We start from the raw sequence: 11,838 nt of genomic DNA on the forward strand, positions 1-11,838 counted from the left end.
ATTATAATTCATCTTTCTAAGATTCTTGTCCTGCATCACCAGCCCTCCGGAAAAAAAACTAAACGCGAACCAAACAATCAAATGAGTAATGGAAGTATATCTTTTACGACAAAAAAAAAATATATTAGCCACCGATGTCGCATTTCTAAAAACCAGTCTTAAATACGGTTGAAAACTCTTAAGTAGAACCTGTATAGTTCCATTCTTGTGGTCAAATGACCCTTGAACTGAAAATCCATGAGGTGGGAGAACACTAATCACAACTATGAAATATAATAAATAAATAGAAAGAGCATGTACTTTGAACAAACTTACAGCTTACACAAGATTATATAATCGACAGTATGACATTTCACCTAAGAGCCTCAAGCTAATAAATACATCGATTGAGGACCTATCATTGAGACAATCTCAATTATCCAGATCATATATTTGATAAGATTTAAAAGGTACCTACAAAATCGTCGTCGTCTTCATCGCTGCTATATGTTTCATCCACCTGACTATCATCATCCTCATCGTCACCCCCTGTCACAAACTCAAGCATTTCACCATCGTCATCTTGGCCTTCCAACATGAATTCCTCATCGTCATCTTCATCGTCCTCCAACTCGCTCGCACTATCATCATTACTCATATCATCATCCATATCACTTCCACCATCTCCCACAATTCCCAGCAATGGATCCTCATCTATGTCTTCATCATCGTCTTCTTCTTCATCCTCAGTCTCTGCATCATCGGGATCCGAGTCATCATCAGTTGGCCTCCGTCTACCTATCTCAAAAATCCTGGCTGATGAATACATTTCGTCCGGGTCATCCATTGTAACCAACCCAACAACAGAATCAGTTGGCTCAGTTGCAAAGTCTAGGACACAGCGATCAACAGGTACAGTGGCAATGTCAGAGTAGTTGACAGCATCCACAGTGCGGAAGGCTGCATGCAGTGGATGTTTGACTCGTCGAGTATGCATGGCAGAAGTAACATCATCAAGATTCCTCCTCAAGGTTGCATAAATTACATCTCCGCTGCCATTGAAAGTAACTACTGTTTGGTCCAGGGAAGGCACACTGCGAAGAAGCCTGAACTTTCGGAGATCCCAAACTTCAGAGTTTATAATGACCTATAGAAAAGATCAAATTACAGCCACTGTAAACAAAAGCTACATTGCATAAATATAAGATACTACGAGGCCATTAAAACCCCACAGGCAGTATCAACAGTTCAGCAGTGATTTACACCAGCCTTCGTCTAAATTGTAAAAGAAGTTAAATTATCAAATATGAACAGAAACCTCCTAGTCCCCAAACTCACACATGGAAGAGGGAGGAGGGGGGACAAGTAAGCAACTAATCATAGATATGCATGTTACAATACATACAATAAAACTAAGTCCTATAGAATCACACCCCTTATGGAGTTAAGTGCATTTGATTGATGGAACCAAAATATAAATATAGCCCATGAGTATTCTTTTTAGTAAAAAGTAAAAACATACATCTTTTGTGTTAATATTACTCTTACCAGTTGTTTTTATTTGTAAGAAAGTCAAAATTTAAATGCACAACCAGGTTATCATACCTCATTACCAGCTGGATGAAACCCACCGCCACCATAATCAGTAAACTGGTCGAAGTGATATACAGGGTGAGGCTCCCTGCGGTCCCACAAAACACCATTCCAGAGCAACATCGTGTCTGAAGGACTAAAGTGAACTAGAGAATATACATGTGAACGGCCCGATATACTTAAGTTTGTGTCTGTAAGCTTTAAATCCAAATTGCAGGTCTGAACATCATACAAGAGAATTTCTCGGTGAGTTGACTCTAATGATAATGCTGCAAAATTTCTACCTGAATTGCTCAGCTTTCCACTTTTACACCCTTCAAATGAATGCCTAGGACCAGCTGAAACAGAAGATGCATCCCATAGTCGCACATCATGGGAGCTTGAAGAGAGAATCAACTGGGTTTCTTCAAAACAATGCGACTGAAGAACCGTCAAAGCAAATTGGTGGCTAGTACAGCTCTCCAACATATTGCTGTTGTCACAGTCAAAAATTTTAAGCTCCCCAGTATCACAACCAGCAGCAATGCGAGAGGAATCTCCCAGAAAAGTCATGCAGGTCAACAGAGCACCACTATCATCCCGGCAGGTTCTCCAGGGTCTAAATCTGCTATAGACAAATTGATGGTCCCGGCGGCTTCCCTGGATTCCACCATACTTACTTCTGTATTCACGTGTAGTGAGTCGGGCAGTTACATTAGATGGTACATCAATGCTTCGCCTTGATTCAGGACAGACATGTGGGTGCAAAAGAGAGAGCGGTGGTAATGTAGTGATGGGAGCCGGACATTGACGGTGCTGGTTCTTCAGATACTGAGTAACAATAGAATTCAAAGTCAAACGTTCTGTGTTGACATGTTGTGGGTCATTCAACAGACCATGATGTACAGATGGTGTTGCTTGAGGCAAATTGGTGTTGTATTGGCTATCTTCCGGATTATCTGGGGGCAAACCCCCTGATATTAGTCGTCCATGAGAATCTTTCAAGGAACATGGGGTGGAGAAAGAACTGGATTCAGTTAGTTTACGAACGCTATTAGGAGTAGTACAAACTGTGTTCCGAAGTCCAACATCATTTGTGATCAGACGTTTATTCGATGTACACCGCCCAGCATCAGTTGTCTCGGACAACTTGCGCTTCATCGGCAATGTAATAGGTGTTCTTAGGTGAATATCCTGATCTCCACTGGGTCTTTCTGCACCTGCTGATGGAGTTTCTGGAGTGCCTGCTGGGATACCTGATTTCTTTATAGTATTGCTGACTTTACTGGTAGAAGCTGGGTAAGAATCTTGAGATTTGGGTTTCAGCTGCAAACCAAGTGTAGATGAGAAAACCAAGGATCTCTTCTTTGATGATGTTACACCCGAATCAAACTTCATGCCAGAATCTTCATCCAGTAAGGCAGGTTTATATTTATCACAATAAAATCCACAAGTAGTGTTTCGAGAAGGCCAATGAACTTGTACCAATGGAGTTTCCTGCACGGACGCTTGATGTGAAAGAGATGATGGAGCTGCTAGTGATGGAAGAGGTGTCAATTGAGCCTCTTTCAAAAGTGCTGCAGCTGTTGTTCCCAGTCCAGATGCTTGTAGGTGTTCATGAATGAGTAGTAAAAGTTCTCTAATTTTTGGAGGTAAAAAACATGTCAAGGAGAACAGAAAATACATGAAACATTACAAACAGAAGACATGAGAATGGGTGAATCCAATAATCTAGATAGAGATGTTAAGCATCTTATACCTGGAATGATAAGTAATTGGAGTAGCAGCAGCTATTGCAGCTCTCTCTATGCGCCTCAAGGTGGGCGTAGCAGCATCAGTCGCTGCTAATGTACTTGCACGCCCAGAATTAGTAACAACCTACAAATATGGGCCAGAGGTTTAGGGAGGAACATCACTTCATGCTAAAAAGAGTTATAAACACCAAACCAGGGAAACACTAATTGACTTTGTGTGTCTTGAGCATGTAGACATCTAAAGTCAACTACGAAACTGTTATACAGTAAAACAAGTAAAACCTAATAAACCATGCATAACTCTCTCCTTATTTTGCTGTCTTATTTTATCCTTTGATACATGATATGTTTGCAGATTTTTAAGCTAGTGTCATATCATATTATAAGTGTAAAAAATCCATAAAAAAAGACTACCATTATTTATTGATGCTTTCTTTGTTTTGTTAATTCTAATTTCCTAACAACATGGACTACATTTTAGATTGCACACTGCAGAAAATATAACGTATTATATATATTAGGCAAAACCTAAGGCTATACTGTTAAAAAAAATAACTTGGTGCATACCCCAGCCTACAGCATTATGGCTACGTTTACAACTTTGCATACAGAGGCTATCCGTTGTTTGCTCTTATATTTCCTTGTGATAATCTAATATTTAAAATTAGTATAATATAGAGCAACTTATCTAACAGTCTGATGATTAATATTCCTGTTCCTGGTTAACAAACATATCTGAGTATTCGACCCCAACTTGCAATAAACACGGCCCAACTAGTGGCACCATGTAGTTTTAACAGTTCTTGTTCAAGTCATCAAACCACTTAATCATTTAATCTCAATCTGAAGTGAGAAACTATAAAGATTAAATTTTGTATTCGAACCGTTTGTTGATTTGGAAACAAATTACTTTCTTCTTATGGTTATTCAAAAAAGATCTAGTGATACATTACCCTAGATTTAGTGGTGATTTGCGGAAACAAATACTAATTTGTAGCATATAAAAAGTTATTTATAATATGCAGTTTGGTGATTTGTGCAATTATAAAAAGCATTTTTGGGCTAAGTTGGATTTTATTTGAGCATAAGTCTATATGAATATAAAAATATATTGATATCTCAACCAACGCCTTGCACAGGTTTTGCAATGCTTGCATATAATATATCATAAGTCCTACAGGCTAACTACCTTATGGTATGCACTATGTACAGAGAGTAAACGGGTATAACCTAGTAAGTGCATCATCCTAATTTTAGCATGAAAGCTTTGTGCTTAACAAACCAACTTATCATGCATAATTGTCGCCCCTAATCTGACTATATAGGTCAGAAGGAATGCAGTAAAGGTGGAGATGAAGAGGAAAGTAATAACAAGCACAACACTAAAAGTTTCATGTGAGCAAGGGAAAAGTACAGCATAATCCCCCCAAAGGGTTCAGTTCACCCTAATAAAATGAGATGTAATCATATAAACACTACAAAATATATGCACACCGCAGAGCTGTATGGCCTTTAATAACAGATTACCAGTGAAGCAGAAAAGGACCACTGGGCAAGTTGGTTGACTTCTAATTTACAACCCATAATATTGTAAATATAGGAACATCTACATACCGCAATAAGCTCAATCGCGACCTGTGCTAGTTCGGCTTGCCACCGTCCCTGCTCACTTGCAGCGGAACCGCCTGGATCTCGAATAAGTTCAGACAGTTTTTTCCCAACCTGAAAATTGACAGAATAGTTTTCTTATAAAAATTGTGTTGCTTTGGTTAATAGGTATAGGAGTTTTGAATAATTCACTAGAAACAAATATCATAGTTTATGACTCCCTGTGTCCGAGCTTCCGCTAGTTTTATGTCCTTTATTAATCTAGCTAAAAAAAGATTGAAGCAGTATACCTGAAGCTTTGTTAGAATGTGAGCAATCGTATCATCTCTGGCTAAACCAAGTAGCACTCGGCATGCTAGAGCCCGAATACAATCAAGAGCACCAGGTGGGGTAAGTACACGAGGTTGGAGGAGCTGAAGGAGGACCTTAATTCCATTGTTGGAACGGACAGCCTCTCTAGCTTGATGGAATACCTGTTCTAGTTGTGCAGCAAGACCAGCACAACCTGCGCCAACACCTAAAGAAATTCTACGATCTCCAACTAGTCCAGAAGGGACTGCTGACACCGGTGTCAGTGATAAATTACTCGCCGCTGGCATGCCAAGAGCCGCTGAGTTAACTCGATCTACAACACTCGAGTCGCTGGTTCGGTCCCGTGTTTCAATCTGGCTGGTTAAGGGAACGCTTCGCTCTGGGATATTCCGCTCTACATTCCTGTCTCTTCCTTCCACAGTGGGACCATTTGAAGACTGAACCAATGATTGCTGTCCATGACTAAGAACAGGTGGCTTATTACTAATTGATGGTGGAGGACAAACAAGATTAACCAGGACACTGAGTGCTGGCTGAATAATCTAAGAAAACAACAAAATCATAACCATCAGATAAAATCAAGATCCTTTGTTACATTAAAAGTGTTGTCGCTCAATATACACATTCAATAATAATCAAAAAACAGAAAACCTTACTTGTGGTTCAACATAGCCAGCACCATTTGTGGCATCCAAAATGACAGCTATCCCTACACGATCATTGCTGAGAGTGGCATTCACTAACAGTTTACGGCTGTATGGAACTAATGTAACAATGTGCAAAACACTCAATGCATATTGAATCAAGTCATGCAAATAACGTTCTACGGGTGGGGCCTAATATAAAAACAGAGACCAAATTACATAAAGTAAGAGGAAAGAATAAAAGTAAAAAATGACACAAAGTCAATACTAATTCTAACCTGACACAACTCTAACATAGTGATATGCCCATTCAAAGCCAGGAACTTGTCTACAGCAGGCCAACGAGCCCTGACAAATGCAGGACCAAGCTTCCGGTCCTTCTGTATCTGGCGAAATGTTGCATCCATAGCCTCATTACTAATATCAAGTGGTTTGTAGGCTGCCCTGACACTCGGTACATTCCGTGCCGCACTTCGATTAGTTTTATTTGGACGGATCGAATCCACAAGCAACACGAGATGTGCTCTGAAATACTGTTTTAAAGCGATACCAGTGTGGTACGCTACCTGTTTCTCAGATGATGTCAACACTTCAGAGGGAGACTGGTCATTTCGAAGCGATCCTGTAGGAGATGTCCCTCTTACCCCAGAATTGACCCCAGATCTTACTGATGTCGCAGTTTGTAAGAGATTTAACAGTTTTTGCAAACCATCCTGAGCATCAAAACAATCCAGGACTGCTCTGAAAACAAACGCAGCAGCGAAGAATACAGCTGCATCCTTTCTTGCTAGATCCTGGGGACATTCAAGAAGTTGAAGAGCCAACTCAATCAACTGGTAGACAACATCTGAAGGGAGTGCACATACACGTTCCATTATCACCTAAGACAATTGTAAAGTTAGAAACTGAAAAACCAGAAAAGAGAAAGTGCGTTAATTAAAAAAAGAGAATAAAAAAAGTGTAGAGCAATTCATGAAAACTTATAGGTTAATATGTTTGTTTTAAAGAAATTCAAATTATATAAGGGAACAACTTCCAAGATTTTTGTAGTTACTACAACTTACAAAGCATTGGAACTTAGTTAACTATGTCTAAGAAAATGGCCACCACAAGTTACATAGTTATTAAGAGATACAAATATTAAAAATTATATAACTATGTAACTCCTAGTTACATAATATTGAACCAAGCACAAACGTTTCAATTTCCTTGGGACTCACTTGCTAACAAGGAAGTTCAAGCTCTTTAAGTAACTATAAAATTGATGAAACCTAAAGATTATATGCAGGACATCTTCCTTACCTGAAGTGAACCAATTGTGAACAAGCATGAAGACAGACCCAAATATGTTTGAGCAACTCTTGGAACAGTGAGAAGCTTTTGCATGCCACCGCGATCCACAAACACGGCAGCAAATTTTCTATGAGCTGCCAAAGCAGAGATTAATTTAAGAACATCAGACAAGAGCAGCACAATATTTGGCTCGTCAGGGAACCTAGAACTTCTTTGCAACAGTGCAATACAGACATCGACTCCTTTTTCATGCAGAACTGGACCAAGAACCTCAACATACTCTCCTAGTATTTCAAGGCACTGGATGCAAAACCTTTCTCTTAAATTTGCCAGGGAACAACTGTCTGGAATAGAGAACTCCTCAGCTTCATCATTTCTTTCTGGTTCAGCCACTTGGGAGTTCGTTGAATTAGCATCAACACTGTGTAATCTCCTGTCAGCAGTTACTTATATTAGTATATAATTAAAAACCCTGAGTTCACAATAACCTTCCAGGAGACTATAATGAATTAAAGAATACAATACTGACCTTGAGACTTCAACTGCGTTACCAGCATCAATGACAGTAGATGCAGCCTTAGATGCAGCCAAAACAGCAGCTTCTTCATTGTTAGTCTCTTTATATACCTAAGAATACAAAATCTGTGTAAACAACTTCTGCAACAGTCATACTTGTCTTAAGAAGAGTTGAATATGAAACAATTGTGAGTGCTATCACTGGTATTTAGAAGTATCCTTGCATTTGGTTGAACATGTAACAAACCAACAACTATGTGACTTTAAAAAGTAAAAAATGTTACAATTAAAAAAAATCCATGCATTTAAACCACAACTGAAAGCTCAACAACTAGTTCTATTTATGTTTCATTCAGCTAACTCAGACACCATCACTGAGCAACTACACAATAAATTTGATAGCAATTACCACCTCAGCAAATATTCCAATAAAACCTAGAAAACCAATTATTTGTTACCAAAAAATAAGTGCTCACTGCTTCTACTCATTCATTTTCTATATTAATCAACTATCATGGGATTAAAACAAATCGTTTAGTAATGATCATTACAGAAATAATACTTTACTGGTAAGATTATGACCATTTAAAATGCAGTTATAAGAAAGTAAACACATATGCAGCATATAATTTTTGTTTTTAATTATACATAAAAATATAACTTAACTTCATCTTGACCTTTTGGTCATAAATGGAACCTTCAACACCCCAATAATCCTAATTACAACTAACCGAGATATATCATTTTTTATGAATAAACAAGGGAGAGAACATAGACGCCTCACCTCCAGTGCAGCAGTCTTGACAACCTCAGCTGCAGAATCACCAGCTGCTTTGATGGCTTCTGCAGGAGCAGCGGCTGCTCTTGCTTCAGCTTCAGCAGCTCGAACTGCTTTCTTTACCAGATTGGATATATCCTTGGACCCAATTATGCATTCCTGAAAGCAATCATCATTATCTTCCCTTTCAGTGGCAGAACCTTCTGCACTGACCGTCTGAAAACACCTGTCAACATCTGTAATGCTTCTTGAATTCAAATTACTCATCTTGTCCTTCGTTCTACGCTCTTGTCCTCTACCTGTCCCTGGAGATGTTAAACCATGTTTGGCATCCATAACTCCTTCATTTATTTTCCCCCTACCTCTAGATCTTATCCCTCCACGATTTACCCTCCGCCTTAAAGAATCCTCTCCTCCACCATCATCAAAATCTTCTTCTCTAATAGATCTTCCCTGACTATTTCTATCACCAAATTTTGTCTTTCTATCACGTAAATCTTGACCATGCCGTCCATCACAGCCCTCTGCATCTTCCCCATAATCATCATCACCGTTAGCTAATTTATCAGGGGATTCTCCACCATCAATCCAAGGTTGATATGCTGGCCTACTAAAATTTCTATCAGTATCCCTTTGGGAAATTTGGTCACCCACAACTCCTTCCGCTATCCTAGGAGCATCCAACTGGAAAGTCTCTGGTACATGGCGAACCCTGTTCCTGCCTTCATCTTTGCCTCTAACTGAAATAGCTAAAGCAAGTTTGCTATCCATTATATGGTTGGCATCTTTTTTATTTGTCTCGCCTAAAGTCTGGATTCGAAGATAACGCATCAACTTTGCTGACAATCCAGATGTTAACACATCTTCAACTATTTGACCACCACTGCATATTATTATTAACAAATTTGAGCTACTGTCATAATATTTCAGAATAATTGAACAAAAATGAAGAGCATACCCGGCCAAACATAAAGCAAGAAGTCCAGTAGAATAGGTCCTCAACATTTCAGCATCTGAGGATTTCCGCTGTCCACAATCAGTGTTCAGGTTGGGATCCTCGCAGGAAGACCTAGAGGGGTCATTCAACACCCAACCTTTTATATTGTCCAACACGTTTTCTTCAAATACATGGGGATACTTGTATTCCATAAACAATTCATCAGAGTTAGTATTGAGCATCTTATCGAATCAATATAAAAAGAGTAAAAAAGAGCTATAGAAATATCATACCATCCACGTCAATGAACAGCTAAAGAGAACCCTAACAGCAGCGGCCTGGACAGATATTGAGTATCTAGATTCTGACAGAAACTTCGAAGATATTAATTCAAAAAAATCATCATTTTCCTGTTGAACAAACACAAAAGATAGGTGTTAGTGTTATAACGTGCTAACTTGGAATCAGCCCAAAATCATGTTTAGCGTAGCTTGGGCTTGGCTCAATGGAGATTCTAAAGAAAAATAAAAATTAAAAGCAATCAAAATGTCCTTAGTACTCGTTTCAGAAAAAGAGAAGTATACCCGAATAAGATTTCCCAACCGTCCAATGGTATGTGAAGCACGGACATTATTCACATAGGAATCAAATGTATCTTCCATATACCTGCATCACAAAGACCACATAAAGTTAACATCACTAAGATTGGCATGATGTCAAATTGCATGCTAAAACAAGTGATGTAAACAACAATTATAGCAACACGTGTCAGAAAATAGAAAGTGTACTCTTTGTTTAAAACTTTAACAACCACACATTACTGTATCACTACTTCTATAAAATGTTGGGCTAATGATAAAACATGATGCTCTCAAAAATGGTTGCAAGGGCAGGAAAAGATGCCTCAGATGTCAGTATCTTTAACTACTGTTTAAACCTTAAAAAAGATTTAGTATCCAAATGACACTCAATGACCCTCTGTCAAAGGGGCTAAAGAGTTCAATGGACTCTGTGGCACTGTCACATAAGTAACCGGGACTGTAGTCTTTTTCTACTGCAGGTGATTTAGTAGGTGATTTAGCAATTACTGTAACAGAATTATAGAGCACTTTGGAAGAGGACATTTGCAATACATTTTACAAGAACCAAGTTACAAGACTATATTACATAATTTGGCTAACTTTCCATGCCTGGTCAATTTATTTAAGCATCTGTGCAAAACCAAAAAAAGTGAATAATTATAGGAGTACTTCTTTCAGGCAATAAGCTAGTCTTGACAGTGAGATTTCACACTTTACTCGTGTTGCTCAAGTAATAGAAATTCCGATCAACTACCTCATTAGAACTAACGAGTATCCATAGACATACATAAAGCCCAATAGAAACTTGTGCGGCACGTAACTAACTGGATACGTGATCACTAACTTCTACACTTTCCACAGTTGTCAAGTACATAAATTAACAATATAATATTAACAAATATGTAGTCAAGGTTATTTTTCAACAAGCCTGCACCGACTTGCAATAACTTTGAATTATGTAGTGCTCCAATATAAATAAACATAAAGAAAGAGACAACTAGAACCATAACGAAGTACTAATCATAATCAATCCACAATTCCCTAGCGATGTTGTACAACAGTCAACAAATACCTGCAAGTCTAAGTATCCGAGCATTTCATTCTAACTTCCGATATTATACAACTAATACCTACAGGTCTAAAGTAGGAAAATATCATTCTAACTAAAAACTGTTTAAACACTTCTAAAACACTACCAACACTAGTAATACTTTTTCCCTGTCCAAACGAAACAGACTGTTTAAACTAATAATCTCGATAAATTAACAAAATTCTCGACACATCGAAAACAATAAACAAAATAATAGAGACCTAGTTTCGTGAGTTTCGAGAATAGTAGCTAGGGCATGGAGAACATTAGGATTAGGATTAAGAGGCGCCGCCGTGATTTTATCCATAAGTGTTTGACAATTGATGAACAACAAATCCTCCTCTTCGTTGTTCGATTCGTCGTCGTCTTGCACCGGTGCCTCCGCCTCCTCCGCCGCCACGGCTTCGCCGTCGTCGCGACCGTCGTTGTTCTCCATGGCGATTGAATCGAGCGGTGGTTTGATTTGAAATGAATTGAGAAAATAAATAGAGAGATGATCAGAGAGATTGAGAGAGATTGTGTGTGTGTTTTGGTGTGTGAAGATGCTTTGTATTTATATTCTGTGTTTTGGGAGATGGTGATGATTAATGTAAGTTGTTTTTTACCCGACCCGGTGTGAAGACCCGTAAGGGAGTGAATGAGGTGTTCGTCAGTTTGTGTTGGGTACAGATATTGGGCCTTGTCGATTTCTTGTATGGGTTGTTTTATAGTCCGGCCCAAGATGGTCCAGACTCAACTGTGTAGTAACTTCTACCATGCAGAAGCAGCCTCATT

At 38.7% G+C, this 11,838-nt stretch overlaps 1 protein-coding gene across 1 annotated transcript; it reads right to left on the reverse strand.

The window, feature by feature from the left end:
* Nucleotides 1-254: 254 nt before the first annotated feature.
* Nucleotides 255-11,633, reverse strand: LOC141683316 (DDB1- and CUL4-associated factor homolog 1-like). Its single transcript, XM_074488012.1, has 14 exons — nt 11,286-11,633; nt 9,978-10,059; nt 9,687-9,803; nt 9,415-9,593; nt 8,463-9,339; nt 7,692-7,789; nt 7,172-7,595; nt 6,148-6,750; nt 5,882-6,061; nt 5,204-5,767; nt 4,920-5,027; nt 3,311-3,429; nt 1,585-3,190; nt 255-1,126 (listed from the first exon to the last, which is right to left on the reverse strand). The coding sequence occupies exons 1-14, from the start codon at nt 11,498-11,500 to the stop codon at nt 443-445; spliced, it is 5,856 nt and encodes a 1,951-aa protein (XP_074344113.1). The 5' UTR covers nt 11,501-11,633; the 3' UTR covers nt 255-442.
* Nucleotides 11,634-11,838: the final 205 nt, after the last annotated feature.

Source organism: Apium graveolens, chromosome 9, assembly GCF_009905375.1.
Source record: "Apium graveolens cultivar Ventura chromosome 9, ASM990537v1, whole genome shotgun sequence".
NCBI lineage: Eukaryota > Viridiplantae > Streptophyta > Magnoliopsida > Apiales > Apiaceae > Apium > Apium graveolens.

Coding starts and splice junctions, on each gene's coding strand:
- LOC141683316 (XM_074488012.1), bottom strand. CDS start 11,500: ATGGAGAACAACGACGGTCGCGACGACGGCGAAGCCGTGGCGGCGGAG. Junction 6,062..6,147: donor CTATGTTAGAGTTGTGTCAG/GTTAGAATTAGT, acceptor TTTTTATATTAG/GCCCCACCCGTAGAACGTTA. Junction 5,768..5,881: donor CTGGCTATGTTGAACCACAA/GTAAGGTTTTCT, acceptor TTGTTTTCTTAG/ATTATTCAGCCAGCACTCAG.